A 19856-nucleotide genomic window follows, 5' to 3' on the forward strand; every position below is an offset into this window, starting at 1 on the left:
AAGACTCTGCACTAAGTGTCTCTTTCATTAGCTGATTTTAATCTGTATCCTTTCCCTGTAATACACTGTAACCATGAGTTATAATACCTTTCGGTGAGCTCTTCTAGTGAATTATCAAACCTGAAGGTGGTTTTAGGAACACCTTGAACTTGCAGTTGCTGTCAGAAGTGAGGGTAGGGACTTCCCTGCTGGCATAGTAGTTAAGATTCCGCCTGCCAGTGCAGGGGACACAGGTTCAAGCCCTGGTCCGGGAAGATCCCACATGCCACGGAGTAACTAAGCCCATGCGCCACAACTACTGAGCCTGCACTCTAGAGCCCGCGAGCCACAACTACTGAGCCCATGTGCCACAACTACTGAAGTCCGTGCGCCTAGAGCCCATGCTCCGCAACTAGAGAAGCCACCGCAATGAGAAGCCTGCGCACCACAACAAAAGAGTAGCCCCCTCTCAACACAACTAGAGAAAGCCCACGGGCAGCAATGAAGACCCAACGCAGCCATAAATGAATGAATAAATAAAATTAATTAATTAATTAAAAAAAAAGTGAGGGTGGTCTTTTGGAGGACTTGTGTGTCCTCCAACCTTGACAGTTGGCTTTAAACTTTGCCATATGGCTAACTTCATGTAGTCCTGTAGGTTTCATGTTTTCAAATATTAAGACACAATTCAATGGGGAAAGAATAGTCTTTCAACAAATGAGGCTGAGACAACTGGATATTCACATGCAAAATAATGAAGCTGACCCCCTAAATCACACTATATACAAAAACTAACTCAAAATACATCAAAGACTTAAATATAAGAGCTGAAATTATAAAACTCCAAAGAAAACACAGGTGAAAATCTTGTGACCTTGGATTAGGCAATGGTTTCTTAGATAAGACACTAAAAGCACAAGCAATAAGAGAAAAAAATAGATAACTGGACTTCATCACAACTGAAAACTTTTGTGCATCAAAGGACACTAACATAGAGTCAAAAGACAACCCCACAGAATGGGAGAAAATATTTACAAATCATATATCTGATAAGGGTCATCTAGTATCTACAGTATATATAAAGAACTTTTACAACTCATCATTGAAAAGACAAACAATCCAATTTAAAAATGGGCAAAGGATTTGAATAGACATCTCTCCAAAGGAGATAAACAAATGACCAAGAAGTATATAAAAAGATGTACTACATTATTAGCTATCAGAAAAATGCATATCAAAATCACAAGATACTACTTCATAACCACTAGAATGACTGTAATATAATAAAAGACAGATGTTACAAGTTATAGGTGAGGATGTGGAAAAATTGGAACCATCATATACCATTGCTGGGAGTGTAAAATAGTGTAGCCTCTTTGGAAGCAGTCTGGCAGTTCTTCAAAAGGTTAAACATAGTTATCATATGATTCAGCAATTCCACTCCGAGATATATACCCAAGAGAAATGAAAACATATGTCCACACAAAAACTTGTACACTAATATCCACTGCAACATTAATGACAAGAACTGAAAGGGGAAACAATCCAAATGTTTATCAACTGATGAATGGATAAAGATATTGTGGTAGATTCATACAAGGAATATTATTTGATAATAAAAAATAAAGTATTGATACACGTTGTGACATGGATAAATCTTGAAAACGTTATGCTAAGTGAAATAAGCCAGACACGAAAAGACAAAGATTGTCTGATTCCACTTATATGCGTATCTAGAATAGTCAAATTTTATAGTGACAGAAAGAGTTGCGGTTACCAGAGGTTGGGTGGAGACAGTAATGGGAAGTAATTGTTTAATGCGTATAGAGTTTCAGTTTGGGACGATGAAAAAGTTCTAAAGATGGATAGTGGTGGGACTTCCCTGGTGGCGCAGTGGTTAAGAATCTGCCTGCCAATGCAGGGGACATTCAATCCCTGGTCCGGGAAGATCCCACATGCCACGGAGCAACTAAATCCCTGTGCCACAGCTACTGAGCCCGCGCACCACAACTACTGAAGTCCGCACGCCTAGAGCCTGTGCTCCACAACGAGAAGCCACCACAATGAGAAGCACGCACACCACAACGAAGGGTAGCCCCTGCTCACCACAACTAGAGAAAGTCCACGCGCAGCAACAAAGACCCAATGTAGCCAAAAATAAATTTAAAAAAAAAAGATGGATAGTGGTAACTGTTGAACAACAATGTAAATGTAATTAAATTAATGCCACTAAATTGTAATGCCACTTAAAAATGGTTAAAATGGTAAACTACATACCTGGGTGAAGCCAGATTTTCTTCACATACTTCAACTAAAACTACGTATCACAAAAGATTACAAGCAGGAGTGAATATGAAAATCCAGCTGTTTTCTATTAAGCCAGACAAAAAAGTCTGCAAACATTAATGTTAACATGTAATGAGTTTATTTATTTATTATTATTTAAAAAAAATTTTTGGCATTTGGTCTTCGTTGCTGCGCGAGACTTTCACTAGTTGCGGCGAGCGGGGGCTACTCTTCATTGCAGTATGCGGGCTTCTCATTGCGGTGGCTTGTTGCAGAGCACGGGCTCTAGAGCACGGGCTCAGCAGTTGTGGAGCACAGGCTTAGTTGCTCCGCGGCATGTGGGATCCTCCAGACCAGAGATCAAACCGATGTCCCCTGCACTGCCAGGCGGATTCTTAACCACTGCGCCACCAGGGAAGTCCCGAGTTTATTATTTTTAAAGTGAATTAATAAACAGAACAATTTCAGTTTTAATTTGTCATATGGTAATAGATATCAATAGATACAGTCCATATAAATAGAAGCTCTTTGGAGAAAAATATACATATTTTTAGACAGGCACAAAAATATCTGGGAAAAAAGCAAAAGAAATTGTTAATATTGCTATGTTGGGTGTGTAGGACTGAGAAACAGTGGTAGGCAAATGATCTGAGCAGGATTTTTTTCATATTTAATCTTAGGCTTTGTTTGAACTTCATGTTGCTGCAAATGGCATTATTTCATTCTTTTTTATGGCTGAGTAGTATCCCATTGTATATATACACGACATCTTCTTTATCCATTTATCTGTCAATGGACATTTAGGTTGTTTCTTGGCTATTGTGAATAGTGCTGCTTATGAACACAGGGGTGCATGCATCTTTCTGAATTATAGTTTTATCTGGATATGGACCCAGGAATGGGATTGCTAGATCGCACAGTAATTCTATTTTTAGTTTTCTGAGGAACCTCCGCATTGTTTTCCACAGTGACTGCACATTGTTTTCCACAGTGACTGCACCAACTTACATTCCCACCAACAGTGTAGGAGGTTCCCTTTTCTCCACACCCTCTCCAGCATTTGTTTTTTGTAGATTTTTTAATGATAGCCATTCTGACCGGTGTAAGATAGTACCTCATTGCAGTTTTGATTTGCATTTCTCTAATAATTAGTGATGTTGAGCATCTTTTCATGTGCCTATTGGCCACCATCTGTATGTCTTCAAATGACAGTTATCTTTATGTATTATTTTTATGAGTTACTAAAAGTGAAAAAATGTAAATATAGCATAATCCCATTTGTGTAACAAGAAAATTATATTTAAACCTATATAGCCATATAAACGAACAAAAATAGTCTGAAAGGATATACACTAAAATTTAACACTAGCTATCCATGAAATGATGGGATTAAGGGTGAGCATTTTCTTCTTAACACTGGAATTCTTTTCCTGTGTGGGTGCATGGGTATTTTTGCAACAAGTTTTTAATATTTCTATACGTCATTTCATGTTAAAGCATGGCTGACATTATACCAGATTAGTTGTAAAACAATAAATAAATAAAGCAGGGGCAGCAATAGTAATAAACCAAATTAGAATTTAAAGTAAAAAGCATCATCTGATATTAACAAAGGATATGTTATTACAAGAAAGTTCTAATGGCCACGGGTCTTCATGCATCAAATAAAATAGTCAAACTATATAAAAGTTAGAACATATCCCCCACCAAATAAACACAGAATTTATTAATGCATTTTATTTGCACCATGTACTGTCTTCCCACAGCATATAGAAAAGCATTCTCTTTGATATATTTGTTATTAACATTGGGAAAGTTAATATTATCAGCACACTAAGCAGAGGTGTATATATAAGAAAGTCTGGAAGGACATATAATATACTAAAACATCAAAAGTAGTTATCTCAAGTATGGTTATTAAGAACTTTAATTTTCAACTTTATAAACTCTTAAATTGTTTGTAGACATGTATTGGTTTTGTAATCAGGAAAAAACAAAGATATTACCAATGAAAAATAAAGAAATCTATAAAACCACATTCAAGTTCATCATGTCAAGTAGTCTTATTAAGTAACCAGAAAAAAAAGAAACAGCAGATTTTAATTGTACATTTAATAAGCTTGATTGAATACAGACACCAAACCTTCATCCCACAAAAAACACATTCCTTGACAACCACTGTTGTCGATAGTGGTTACTTCTAGGAAAGAAGGGAAAGAAAGGGAGGGGGTGCAGACAGGATGACATGCAAGCAACTGACAATGGGGGCTTCAATTTTATCTATATTTGTTTAAGAGAAATTTGAAACAAGTATTGCAAAATGCCTGCTTTCAGGAGCTGGATAGTAGGTACATGGTGGCTCCTTTTATCTCTATATTTTTCTCTAAATTTTAAGAATTTAATTTTTTAAAAATATATATTTTATAATGTTATTAAATGACAAGGACCTTAATATATAAATATTAAATTATATAAATAAAATGAAAGATTAATATGAAAAGGATAAACAAAAAAAAACAAGCTACTAGGAATTCCAAATATGTTTCTAAATAACTCTTGGGCCAAAGAAGAAAATGAAAAACTTTTAAAATACAGTTTCAGAAGAAAATTCACAGCCTTAAATGCAAGAAAGAGTACAAATAAAGCTGCAAAAATCATAATGCTAAAAAAAGGAACATAAACCTACAAAAGTATGAAAAAATACATTAAAGAGAGATTTTGCTTAATAAACAGAAAAAAGGAACTGATAAATATAAGAGCTTTTTATAAACAAATAAAATAAACTAGTCTCCAGCAAGTCTTGTTTTTAAAAAAGGAAAATAAGCATAATAAAAATAATGAGAAGAGAGGATAATAGAACAGACACAGAAGAGAGTAAATGATATGCTGCTTTGTATAGCCTATGCTAAATAACCTGGAAATCTCTAAGAAAAAAGCATCTTCTAAGAAAGCTTATCAACAAATAGATTATGAATAATGGGGAAACCATGAAGAAGTCAATAAAGAACAGGCAGAAATAAGTTTTCAAGTGCTTTCTTTAAAATCTATGCTATCTAGGCTTCTCAACTCATTTTATCAAGTCAGTCATTTTATAAAGCCAGCATATGCTTGAAATCAAAGCCTAACAAGGAGACAACACCAGAGTATCATACAGAGCAACATCATTCCCTCTGCCTAAAACGCATTCCCCTTAAATGTGCACATTCGTTATTCCTTTTCATCATTCAGGTGTCAGCTCAAATATAACCTCCCCAGAAAGGCCTTACTTGACCACCCTATTAAAATAACTTTCCTGATCCTCTTTGTTCTATTTTCTATACTCATCTTATTCATAGCATTTACTGCAAAGTTAAATTACCTAGAATTAAGCTCCATGAGAGTAGGGACTTCGTCTTATTTGCTGGCATAGTACCAGAGCCTAGAATTTAATTGCTCAAAAATAGTGCTGAATAACTAAATATCACTTAGGAGTATATTTTCAGAAATCCAGCACCCTATTCAAATAATATACCATAATTAAACAGTAATTTCAACAGATATCAAAAGGGTGCTTGATTAAATTCAACATCCACTCTTGATATATATTAATATACCAAGAATGGAAGAAGAGTCAATAAATATTTGAGAGCCTAAGACATACTAGGATCAAATTTATATGCTGGGAATACAGCAGTTAACAAAACCAAAAGAACTCTGCTCTCATGGAGCTTATTACATTCTAGTAGTTCTATCTCAAAATAATAACGTAACCAGAAACATACCTGATAATAAAACATCACAGGCATTATAGTGAGGACAAGATGTCTGCTATTACCATTATTAATTGAGACTGCTCTGAAGTTCTAGCCAATTCAATATCAAAAAAACCGAAAGATCCATATACTGAAAAAAAAAATCATGCAGTTGCAGATGACACAACTATCTAGAAAATCCAAAAGAATAAATTATAAAATATGTAAGAAAAAGGTTCACATGATGGTATCTGGTTACAAATCAAATATTTAAAAACCAGTATTTTTCTCGAAGAGTAATTAAGAAAAAATAAAGAGAGAGGGACACTATACTGAGAGATTTGGTCACAATCTTTTCTATGATTTTATAAACTTTGATCATAAAACTCACCTTTCTCACAAATTTATTTTTAAAGACTAAAGAGCTGTAAATTTGAAAAACATCTATTGAGAGAAGATTCCTGCTGTGAAAAAAAATACGTGTCACCTGCCATCCACTGACAATTCCACCCAGAAGCAGGCGTCCAGACAGCCCTGCGTGGTGACTGCAGGCTCCTTTGTGATAGCAAGACAGTAGAGAAAGGAAAAGCCTTAACAGGGCGGTGGGGTTTTTTAATGGTATACTCATAGAGGAGACCTGCTACATAGGATGAATGAACCGAGCTAAAATGTATCCAAAATGGCTAAATCTCAAAACTTAACATGGATTGCAAAAGGAGGGACTTTGCAGAAAAGGTACAGTTTGTTACCTTTCACAAAAATTTTCAGACATTCATAAAAAAACAAAGAAACAAACAAAAAAAACACGTGTCTTTGAGATTTGTTATCAGACCAGGGAAAAAGAAATATAAGTAAGCTCACAATGAATCCTATTATACCTCTATGTTCCAGTTATGCTGTTCCAAGGTATGGCGACATTGATCCATAGATTCTATGCCAGTCAGATCCTGAAAGATTAAAAACAAAAAGTTACTTAGGGAAAAACTAACAGTACATATTGGATATTTTTACTCCTAATAGAATACTTATGAATACCGCTGGGAAAATAAAGTTTTGAAGGCAGATATTCAAGTATGGTAAAATGTCACTATTCAGAATTTATTCAGTCAGTTATTGTAGATGTTACTCCCATACAACAACAAAAAAATGAAAATTCCTTGTCTTTTAAAACTTCAAGGCTTTCAAGACTACTTGATCAAAATCAATATTCTCTCAATTTCAAGTTTAAAAAATGAAAGACTTCTTCAACCTCTGCGCCCAGCAAAATAGTCTTTAATGCTAAACATCTATTGTTTATCATACTGATATAAAAATGCAGGTTTTCTGCAAATGTAATGCCTTTCACTAACTTACATCATTTTACCTATTAGCTTATAATTCAAAATGTGTAAAACTTTTTATCAAAGGAAGTCTGTAATTCAGATGCTTCCCTCCAATATGTACTTTCCCTACTCCCTTCTCCTTGTACTATTCTCAGGTTTCACTTTGTCTATGACCAAATTTCCTTCTCTGGCTCTTCTCCTATCCCCTCTAAATGTAGAAATTTCCCTAAGGATGTGTCCTTGGCTTTTGCCTCTTCCTGGCAATCCTCAATGACCCTTTCTACTCAAATGACTCATAAATTTCTGGACCTGTCACCTTTTCTGAAGTTTAGCAGCACGTTTCCAATAGCCTATTCAACATTTCTACGTAGATGTGGCACCAGTACCACAAATGCATCATTTAAAACCACTGTATGTGTTAATGACATCACCACCTTCCAAAATATACAGGCAAATATGACATCTGGAACCTCAGCCTCATCTTTGAGTACTCTATCCCTTGAACTACATACTTCATCAGTAATCAAGTTCTGACTGTTTTCTATATCTATAATCACATTTCCATTCCCTGAGCCGGCATCTTCAATCAAGCTTTAATGACACCTCAAGTGAATTGTCAAAATAATTAATTTCTCCTCCTCTTTCTAACTCTTCCCCACCTCCCCTGGTCTCCCCACTCCCCTGTGTGTGTGTTATTTCTCTGCTCAAAAGTTTTCAGCTGACTGGGTAATAAAATCCAAAATCCTTAGCTTGGCATTCAATTGTTTCTATAATGTGGCCCCAACCTAGCTTTCTACATTATTTTCTATTTCCCTTTAGGTGTCCGATACTCAACAAATCTAACAGCTTACGTGTACACCTAATGACCAGAATTTCCACAGAGCTAAATTCTAGCCTTGCTTCAAGGTCTAATACAAAAGCCAAACCCATCCATCCATCCTTTCATGCAACACATGTCTACTGTTTATTTCCTATTCTGTGTATTACTTACTATGTCCAGGGATATAGGGATGAATACAATACAGTCTCTATCCTCAAGAAATTCCTCTTAATAACCAGCAAGCAACAGGAAAAAGAGATTGATCTCAACCTGCTAAGAATGTCATAACATGTACTGGTGAGTCAGGAGCCTGAGATTCTCGCTTTGGTTCTGTGCCCTGTGATCAGTGACCAAACATGTTTTAATTCTAGCTTCCTTTATGTACAACGTGAGGGATTTAATTTGGACTATTTGGATATCCTTTCCAAAGCTTAGAAGAAGAAAACCAAAAACTGAACTTTGCATTCTTTAGGTATGCAGTCGTTTATTTTTTTTAATTACACAAGTAGTATAGAAATTTGCTTTTTTCTTTAAACTGAACTATTTATTTATGGCCGCGTTGGTTCTTTGTTGCTGCGCGCCGGCTTTCTCTAGTTGCGGCGAGTGGGGGCTACTCTTCGTTGCGGTGCGTAGGCTTCTCATTGTGGTGGCTTCTCTTGTTGTGGAGCACAGGCTCTAGGTGTGCAGGCTTCAGTAGTTGTGGCTTACGGGCTCAGTAGTTGTGGTTTGTGGGGTCTAGAGAGCAGGTTCAGTATTTGTGGTGCATGGGCTTAGTTGCTCCATGGCACATGGGATGTTCCTGGACCAGGGCTCGAACCCGTGTCCTCTGCATTGGCAGGCGGATTCTTAACCACTGTGACACCAGGGAAGTCCCTGCTAATATATTTTTATGTTTAAAATACTACAAAATTTTCAATAGTGCAATTGGAAAGCTCTGTTAAGAACTCTAGAGCTCTATTAAGAACCACTGGCTTTGACAGCTCTGACAATGTGGATTTTTTCCTGACCCCTGCGGGCCTCTTACCAGTTTGGCTATTGCCTTCTGGCTTATAATAGGATCGCCTTTAACTTTTGATTTCCTTACAGCCCATTGCAGATAACTGGGATGTCCAGGGTTCCACTCCCTCTCTGTACATTCTCTTTAAGAATTGGGACTTTACTTTTACCTTCTTCTCAGGGTATGAATGACTACTCTGTCTTTACCAAAAATGTTTTCTACCTCTCTTATGAACCTATTATTTTCTATCAGTTATTATGACTATTTACACTCATTCTACTGCCTTATCAGAGGATACATGCTCCTTAACGGCAGTGTCTGTGGTTCATCTCTATATAATGCTCCCCAGTACCTAGCACACAGTTAAGGGCTTAAAAGGCTGCAGAAAAAGTCTGTCCGAGTTAAAAAGACCTTTTAGTATAAGCTTCAATAATCATAGCTACTAAAGTGAAATCCTCTAGAAAATGTCACCAAAACTCATGGTATATTAATACCCTGGGGTTTTAATTAAACTCTATCTAGTCAGAACTAGATGCTAAGCTGGCTGTTAAAAATACATATTTGCAGAATCTTCCTGGAGATCAATAAGTCAGGGATGGAGCCAAGGAATCAGTGGGTTTTTTGAAAACTCCTCAGTTGATTCTAATGTACAGTCAGGCCAGGAAATCCATGGTACTGTACAATTCTAAGTGGGACCAGAGATTATACGTCACTTATTAAAATAACTTTTTAAAAAAGGGGTTATGAACACTGTAGGAGAGAACAATCAGGGTAACTGTACATCTTCAGTATACTGAAATACTTAACCTAATGCAAGCAAAACCCTTTTATTGTATAAGTAGTGAATCAGGGTAAACTAGAAGCCCAACTTGAATAAGCCTGCTTTTCAGTCACTACTGATGAGTATTAAAAACATGCACTAGCAATATGCTAGGAAAGGACTATTCATATATCAACAAATATTAACTGATCTGGTATTCTAGATATCCAGGATACAAATACAGTCCCTGCACTCATTAGGCTTGTATCCTACTAGAGAGAGACTGAGCAAAACAAACCACACACATAGAGAAAATAAATGAACAAAAATTTAGGCTGGGGATTCCTCAGGATACGGTGCTCAAAGAAGGACTCTCCAAGGAGATAACATTTCAGGAGAGACCTGATGAAAGATAAGGGTCCAGTCATGGGAAAATATGTGGGAAGACTATTCCAGGCAGAAGGACAAATGCAAAAACTCTGAGACAAATGGATACATGACACTATGCATTTGTCAAAACCCACAGAACTTTACAGCAGAGTGAACCTTAATGTACAGAAATTTAAAAAATAATTTAGAAGGTGAGAGGATCCCAGGATGGAACACAGACTGTGACAAAATAATCTAATTGTATTAAAAATATATGAAACAACCTCACTGAATGGGGTGGGAGGAAAAGGTGTTAACCTAAAACTCTGGAAATGAGTGAAGTCTGTAAGACTAAAGGCAAAAGGAACTGCACACAAGCACTGTGCTCTAGCTGACAGAGTTGGTTCACTGTATATGTTCATTCTGAAGCACTATATCCATATACTTATACTCTGAACAATAAAACAGAGAGTGGGAGCCAGTTTTCTCATTGTTGAAGCGGGAAGTTACAGATAGTCGAGGGGAGAAGGCTGGAATGATCCATGTGGGTGAGAGCTGGAAACACCTGAATCAACTCATTTTTAAGTTTAATTTAGACAGATGGCTGCATATAGAACTAGTTAGCTTAGTATACACACGTATGTCTTTGCTCTATCAGCTGAGAGGGCCTAGAGGCAACAACACACACCCCAATAGCAAGCACACATAATGCCCAGATTCTGGTTTATAATACTGTTCTCCAATAAAAGGAACCAGGTTCCTTGGAGAAATGGCTAATTCTAGGACTGGAGCAAAAAATACACAAGATGAGCCTGGAGAATCCTGTAGTTCCAGAAAGTAAAGGAGTGCTCAAAAAACCCCATAATGATGGGAATATATCAAAGTGATACAGGAATCAACTGAAAGAGCTCCCAATGGCCAAAGCTGGTACAATTTGAGCAAGAAAATAAAGTAGTAATAGGTTATAATCCAAAATACAAAATAAACATCCTTGAGTCCATATGAACAGAAATACATGACTGAATAAATAAATAAATGGGGGAGAATAGACAAATCCTGTGCAGAATTCCAAATAACTATGTAGATACTTTGCCTTCTAGGAGGTGGAACATAACTCTTCACTCCTTAGGTATGTATGGGCTGTGCATAGTGACTTCCTTCCAAAGAGTACAGTACGGAAAAGGAGGAAAAAAGATTAACTTCATAGTGGAGAAACCTGACAAACACCACCTGAGCAAGATGATCAAGGTCAACATCAATAGCGATAAATCCTGTTGATAATATGTACCCTTGATAAAATGTAATGAAAAGGCACTTTACCTCTGTGGTCTTCCTCCCCAAACCCCAAACTCCAGCCTCATCATGAGAAAAACATCACAAAAATCCCAATTGAGGGACAACCCACAAAATACATGACCAGTGCTCCTCAAACTGTCAAGGTCATCAAAAACCAGGAAAAGTCTGAGAAACTGTCACAGGCAAGAGGAGCCTAAGAAGGCACAGTCACTAAATGTAAGATGGGATCCCAGAACAGAAAAAGGACATTAGGTAAAAACTAAAGAAATCTGAATAAAGTGTGGACTTTAGTTAATAATAATGCAATAATACTGGTTCATTAATTGTGACAAATGTACCAAACTAGTATGTAAGATGTTAATAAGGAACACTGAGTGAAGGTATATGGGAAGTCTGCATACTATTTTTAAAAGTTTTCTGTAAATCTATTCTAAAATAAAAAGTTTATTTAAAAAGTGGAAAAACAGCACTTCCCTGGTGGCACAGTGGTTAACAATCCGCTTGCCAATGCAGGGGCCATGGGTTCGAGCCCTGGTCCAGGAAGATCCCACATGCTGTGGAGCAACTAAGCCTGTGCACCACAACTACTGAACCTGCGCTCTAGAGCCTGCGAGCCACAACTACTGAGCCCACGTGCCACAACTAATGAAGCCTGCACACCTAGAGCCCATGCTCCATAACAAGAGAAGCCACTGCAATGAGAAGCCCGCGCACCGCAACGAAAAGTAGCTCCCGCTCACCCCAACTAGAGAAAGCCTGTGCGCAACGAAGACCCAACACAGCCAAAAAAAAAAGTGGAAAAACAAAACAAAACAAAACAAAACTGGGGTGGGAGAGACACATCTGAGACAGAACAAGCTTGGCAAGTTGGCAGATAAGGTCTGAGAAGTAGGCAGGGTAGGGAAAGTTCATCTAGGGTTGTGTTTCTCAACCCTGCTTGCACATCAGAAGCATCCAAGGGGAATCTACAGCTATCTAGACACCTCCCCCCCCACAAAAGCAATTTAATCAGATTCTCTGAATATGCAGGCTAGGCACAGGTAAATTTTTTCCTGGAAGGGAAGGAGCTTCCAGCTGAGTCTAATGTACAGTCAGAGTTGAGAATCACTAACCCAGAGCCTTACTTCTAAGTTCAGCAGGAGTGTCATGACCATATGTAGCCAGTCATTCTGGCTGCTTTGTGAATTAATTGTAGAGGGCATGACAGAGAGCAAGAAACAGCAAGGAGACTATACAGGAATCCTAGGGAAAGAGAATGCTGGTTTAGCATAGGATCGTAGCAGTGAAAAGGGAAAGAAGAGGATAGATTGAGGTTATATTGTAAAGACAGAGCCAAGAAGATTGGATAATATGTGGAAGTAGAAGAGAAATATTAAGATACAGTGTTCAAAAAAATTAGGAGGAAAAGTGGAAACAGACCGCCAAAGATGAATGCACTCTTATTCATTATATCATGATGCTAAATGCATCGTGCGGGAATGGATTTCCTGACCTCAAAGCTAGCCAACAGGATCCAAAAATGAAAAACATGCCGAACTCATCTGGCACTCACTGTCTGAAAACAGATGCAACTCATAACCTAGACATGGGTTGGCTACCTGGGTTTTCTCTCAGTTTTGTACTTTAAAAAACCTAGTATAAGTTAGGTTAAGACAGTTTAAATACTAGAGAAAGATGAGGAAGGGAGAGGTTTCCCTGTGGTCACAACCACTACCACTTCCCTGTATTCCAAGAAAAGGATTTAGAGTTTTGATTCAATCTCCTTTCCAAACTTAAAAACAAACAAACAAAAACAAACATACAGGGGGAACTGATTAATGGTCTTTGCTTCTCCTTTCTAGACTGTAAGCATCTTGACAAAAATCCATTCACCTTCGCTTTCTGATCTTCGTAGGACTCTTCTGGTGTTTTCTCTCCTGGCTTGGGAACCAATCTTTCCACCCCATTCTTTCCACTAACAAGCCCCACCTTTCACACATCACTGCATACAGTCAAGGTTTGGGGAGATTTCTCAATTTTCTCTTCTCCATGAGAGTCTTCTCTCCAGGATATGCACAAATTTGAGCATTCTTACTTATTATACCAAGTACTCCTTTATGCATTAGTCTCCATAACCCATTTTAATGATTATATAATATTCTAATTGGCTAAAACAATTTACATATAGATTTTGCAACTGCTTCTGATGTTCTGTTATTAAAACAGCACTTTGATGAACATTTCTGTTTATAAAGTTTCTCTGTATTTAGGCTTTTACCCCTTAGGATCCAGTTAAAATTATGGGCCAAGGAATATACATTTTTCCCCCCACATTCTCAGTTTTCCCTGAGAGGAATATACATATTTTTATGTTCTTGATACATACTGCTAAAATGCACTTTAAAAGGACTATTCCAATTTACATTAAATAGGGCTGGTTTCAACGTGAGTCAAAAACTAAATATGTGTCCCATAAAAAACTAAATATGTGTCAAGCCAATAGTCATTTCGGTGCCAATTAAGCTTTGCAATGCCAGCTTTGTTCAAAAAGAAAGAATATTACAGGTTTGGCTGGAGACACTGTATTAGCTTTGCTACCAATTCTCTCCTCAGCAATAACATGTTTGGCTATAAGTACTTACAGAAGAGAGATGAAACACAGAAGCTGAGGGAATTTTATATTTAATAACCTCAGTCATTGGTTTCAAGCTCCTCCCAAACTAATTTCTTTAGAACTCAGCAGGCTGTAATTCTTTTAATAGGAACTTTCTTTTGCAAAGAGAACCCATTTATCTCTATATCCCCTAGACCTAGTGTAGTGCCTTAGCATACAGTAGAAAATGTTTAAATGAACATCTTGCCCTCACGCCAATGATCAACTTTTACTTCTTTATCTCTCTCTAGTTTTTAAACATTGTTCTTTTCATTATCACTCATTTATTCCTACTTTGTGTAAGGAGCTATACAGTTTCCTCAACAATCCCATGAGATAGTGCCATCATACCCATTATCAGTTGAGAATATCAAGACTCTTTAAAAAGAATTATGTGGAAGACACCGCGCACTAATTCAGGTACACAGTAAGTGATCAATAAAGGTTAGCTAAATCTGTAATTCCACCTAACTGGCCTGCTCTTCAGAACTCTGGTTTACATTCAGATCTACTGACATCTGAGGTGATCTGAGATGGTACTGGACAAAACAGCTTCAAGGAGTAGAAAGTTTAACTTTGGCACCTCCTTCTCCCTCTAATCTTTCAGGACCAGTGTGTACCACAAATCCCCTATTCAGGCAGGCCCATCCAAGTCTGTCTCACTGAGAAATATCCCTTGTTCCAAGATGATCTCTCCCTTCCGCCTCCCCTCAAAGCTCTCAAAGCTAACTCCTCTTCAATGAATTGCCCTCCCAAGGATTTAGCATAATATTACATTTAGTTACATCAATTTACACAAATGTAACAGACTGACAGCATTAGTAGGAGAAAGGAAGTACTTATCTTTAGGGCAAAAAAGACCCAGAACCCCAATCAATCTCTAACTAGCAAAATGCATAGGGGAGATTGGAGGGATGTGCGTGAACCATTCTATATCCTTCTCCTATTCCAACCTTAGTCTAACTTCCTCCTCCCAAATTAGATGACAGTAGGATGTCAACACCACTTGGCAACCTACATCTGAAATACTGTGATCCTCGATCTATCTCTTGCTTAAGTATAACTCAAGGAAGGTACCACAAACAACAGACGTACAGTGTTGTAACCAGATGTCTCATTCGACTATTTGGATAGGGATTGGGTAACTAGAGTTAATCACTCTACAGTAATCACTAGAGAGCTTTCCTAAGAAGTGTTTCTTTCCACACCTCATCTGTTTATTATACTAACAAACACTGCAGGAGGTTGAGTTGAAATCTAAGTACTCTCTAAATTCCACTTGGCTTGTTGGCTCTAGCTTGTTGAGGATGCATATTTTAACTTGTTTTCAGTTATTCCCAGAGAGAAACTTGGGAAAAAGCAGAGATCTTTGTTCTCTCTTTCCTGCAACACAGATAGCTTTGCTTTATGCAATAAGCAGTATGCTCTCACTAGTAGTGGCAGGAGAAATGGAATTTGAAGTCCTTTAAGGAAGTGAAGTGATCACACCTCGGCTCTAATCTGTAACTAAAGCTCTTACACTCAGATCTTTATTATTCACATTTAATTACTGATTTACCAAATTAAATACCAGCGGCTTCCATTTCCTAAGCACCTATTACTATGTAATAGGCAATGTAAGTAATAAAGCCCTCATTTTCACCGAGAAACCCAAGGATTCAAGAGGTTATATACTTTGTGTAAGAATATCCTCGTTTAAGAATAATGATAAGTGGTGGAGCCAAGACTGAAACCTAGAATAACTATGTCCAAAGTCCAGGTTGTCTCCTATGCTATACTGTCTCCCATTATTTAACTAATTCATCTTAGAAAACAAGAAGTTTTCAATAAATTCTCAATTTGGAAAATTTCAACAAAATTTTCGTTCAACTGAGAATAAAACATCTGGAATTTTTCCAATTTTCACATTAAAGAGTAAAGATAAATTGAGGACAATATTTCAACCCCTCATTTTGCATAAAAGGAAACTGAGGCTTAGCAAAGTGAACAAGCTTTCCCAAGTCACAGAGCATGAGGGTGGCAGAATTGTCCAGTCTTCTTATTCCCAGTCTCTTCTATCATCACTGTACCTACTGGTAGCTAAGAAACAGCTCATAGATGTACATAAAATTTTTCACCTTTATACCCAGAGTCAACAATTAAGTTTTGTTCTTTTGAGTTTGGTGTCAGATAAGACTGGAAAATGCTGCTTATCAAATCCCCTTTCTGGAAATTCCCAATACATCTTTTAAAGGCTTTGAAAAGTCCTGCCTTTAGTTAAAAAGAAAAAAAAAATTTAACTTCACCTAAAGGAAGGTCTTATCCAAGCAATTAAGAGTAGGTGGAATAAGTGGTGGAGCTTTGTTGGAAATTTAGAAGACACCAGAATCTTGAATAATCCTTCATTCTAATTCTACTAGCTGGGTGAACTTAGGCATCTTTCTGAGGTTCAGTTTCTTTTTTTTTTTTTTAATTTATTTTTGGCTGTGTTGGGTCTTTGTCGCTGTGCAGGGGCTTTCTCTAGTTGCGGCAAGCAGGGGCTACTCTTCATTGTGGTGCGCGGGCTTCTCATTGCAGTGGCTATTCTTGTTGAGGAGCATGGGCTCTAGGTGCGTGGGCTTCAGCAGTTGTGACACGCAGGCTCAGTAGTTGTGGCTCGCGGGCTCTAGAGCGTGGGCTCAGTAGTTGTGGTGCATGGGCTTAGTTGCTCCGTGGCATGTGGGATCTTCCTGGACCAGGGATTGAACCCGTGTCCCCTGCATTGGCAGGCGGATTCTTAACCATTGCGCCACCAGGGAAGTCACAAGGTTGTTTCCTTATTGGTAAAATGGAAATTAAAATACTAATTAACCCACTGGGTTGTAAAGATTAAGTATAGAATGCTCAATTTATTATTTTTAAGAAACATGAAGGAAACATTAAAAATGAGAATGTTATAATGAAACTGTACTTAGTTCATGTGGACAAGGAAGACATCTGTACATCAACTAAGATGACCATGTGGATTTTTTCCCTTCATTATTTAATGTGGAATATTACACGGATAGAATTTCATATGTTGAAGCATTCTTGGCATTCCAGAGATAAATCCCACTTGGTTATGGTGTATAATCCTTTTAATATGCTGCTGAATTCAGTTTGCTAGTATTTGGTCAAGGATTTTTGCATTAATGTTTATAAGGGATATTGGTCTGTAGTTTTTTAGCGGCATCTGGGTATGGCGGTAATGCTGGCTTCAAAGAATGAGTTAGAAAGTGTTCCCTCCTTTTCAGTGTTTTAAAAAAGTTGGAGAAGGACTGGAATTAGTTCTTTAAATTTGTTTGGTAGAATTCACCAGTGAAGCCATCAGGTTCAAGGCATTTCTTTGTTGGGAGATTTTTGATTATGGATTCAATCTCCTTACTGGTTATAGGTCTATTCAGATTTTCTATTTCTTTGTGATTTAGTCTTGGTAGGTTTTGTATTTCTAGGAATTTGTCTATCTCATCTAGGTTATCTAATTTTTTGGCATACAATTGTTCACAGTACTCTCTTCTAATCATTTTTTTCTTCTGTAGAATTGGTAATAATGTCTCCATTTTCATTTCTGTTTAGTAATCTGAATCTTTTCTTTTTCTTAGTCCACCTAGCTAAAGGTTTGTCAATTTTGTTGATTTCAAAGAACCGATTTTTTGGTTTCATTGATTTTTCTATTCTCTGTGTTGTTTACCTAGGCTCTGTTCCTTATATTACCTTCCTTCTGCTAGCTCTGAGTTTAGTTTGTTCTTTTCCTTCTAGTCCCTTAAGTTATACAGTTAGGTTGTTGATTTAAGATCTTTTGTGTTTAAAAATTTTTTTTTATTTTTTGTCCACACCGCGTGGCATGCGGGATCTTAGTTCCCCGACCAGGGATCAAACCTGTGCCCCCTGCACGGGAAGCACGGAGTCTTAACCACTGGACCACCAGGGAAGACCCTTTTATTATTTTTTTTTATTTTATTTAAGATCTTTTGTGTTTTTTAACATTTGTGTTTAATAGCTACCAATGCCCCCACCACTCCCCAAGCATTTCTTGCTGCATCCCGTAAGTTTTGGCGTGTTGTGTTTTCATTTATCTCTACATATTTTCTAATTTTCCTTGTGATTACTTCTTTGATCCATTGGTTATTTAAGAGTGTGTTGTTTACATACATTTGTGAATCTTCCAGTTTTACTTTTGTTATTAATTTCTACCTTAATTTCATTGTGGTTTGAGAAGCTACTTTGTATGATAGCTATCTATTAAAATCAATTGAGACATAACTTCTTATATGTAGAAAACTCTAAAGACCGCCCCCCATCCCTGTTAGAACTAATAAATGAATTCAACAAAGTAGCAGGATACAAAGTCAACACACAAGTTTCAGTTGCATTTCTTTACACTAACAATGAACACTCTAAAAATGAAAGTAAGAAAACAATTCCATTTACAATGGCATCAAAAAGAATACTGTGAATTAACTGAGGAGGTGAAAGACTTGTACAATGAAAACTACAAAACACTGCTGAAAGAAATTAAAGACCTACATAAATGGAAAGACACCCAGTGTTCGTGGATTGGAAGACAATACTGTTAAAAACCCAAAGTGAGCTACAGATTCAGAGCAGTCCCTATCAAAATCCCAATGCCTTTTTTTTTTTTTTTTTTGCAGAAATAGAAAAACCAACCTTAAAACTCATATGGAATCTCAAGGGACCCGAAGAGCCAAAACAATCTTGAAAAAGAACAAAGCTAGAGGACTCACACCTCCTGATTTCAAAACTTACTATAAAGTTACAGTAATCAAAACAATGTGGTACTGACACAAAGATAATCAAAACAATGTGGTACGGACACAAAGACAGACATATAGGCCAATGGAATGGAATAGAGTCCAGAAATAAACTCTTGCATATATGGTAAAATGATTTTTGACAAAGGTGTCAAGACCATTCAATGGGGAAAGACCAGTCTTTTCAACAAATGGTGCTGGAAAACTAGATATCCACATGCCAAAGCTGGATCTTTGCTGTGAAATATATATACTGGTCTTTGCCCCCAGTTTCTGACATAGAGCTCCTAAAACCCTTGCAGATAGGGGTACCAGGAGATTCTTTTGTTCTAACATTTAGTTTTTGACCCCAGTTCCTGACTCAAAGCTCTCAAAACCCTTATAATTTCCTACGTGATAAGAGCACTAGGAGCATCTTTTGTTCTAATATTTGTTCTCTGATCCTGGTTCCTGACAGAGATCCTAAATCCCTTGGAATTTCCTGGATGATATCATTGTATTTTGTTCTAATGAGGTGACTCCTGGTGGGCTCCTGGATAGGGACTGGCCATCAGACAGAACAAACCATGATTAGAAGATTCAAATTTTCAGCCCCACCTCCCAATCTCCAAAGAGGGGAGAGGGTCTGAAAATGGAATTTAAATCAATCATGCCTAGGCAATAAAGCCTCCGTAAATATCCCAATAGTATAAGATTCAGAGAGCTTCTGAGTTGGTGAAGCCATCTACATGCCAGGAGGGTGGTGCATCCCAACTCCGCTGGGATAGAAGCTCCCCTGCACTTGGGACCCTTCTGGACCTTGCCCTAGATATCTCTTTACCTGGCTGTTTTTCTGTATCCTTTATTATATCCTTTGTAATAAACCAGTAAACGAAAGTGTATTCCTGAGTTCTGT

At 37.4% G+C, this 19856-nt stretch overlaps 1 protein-coding gene across 1 annotated transcript in view; it reads right to left on the minus strand.

The window, feature by feature from the left end:
* Positions 1 to 19856, minus strand: part of FAF2 (Fas associated factor family member 2) — a 57091-nt gene that overhangs the window by 16906 nt on the left and 20329 nt on the right. The window contains exon 2 of the mRNA XM_060008345.1: positions 6875 to 6943. Within this exon, the coding sequence (XP_059864328.1) occupies positions 6875 to 6943 (69 nt within the window). The remainder of the gene's footprint in view (positions 1 to 6874; positions 6944 to 19856) is intronic.

The sequence above is a fragment of the Delphinus delphis genome, chromosome 3, assembly GCF_949987515.2.
Source record: "Delphinus delphis chromosome 3, mDelDel1.2, whole genome shotgun sequence".
Classification (NCBI taxonomy): Eukaryota; Metazoa; Chordata; class Mammalia; order Artiodactyla; family Delphinidae; genus Delphinus; species Delphinus delphis.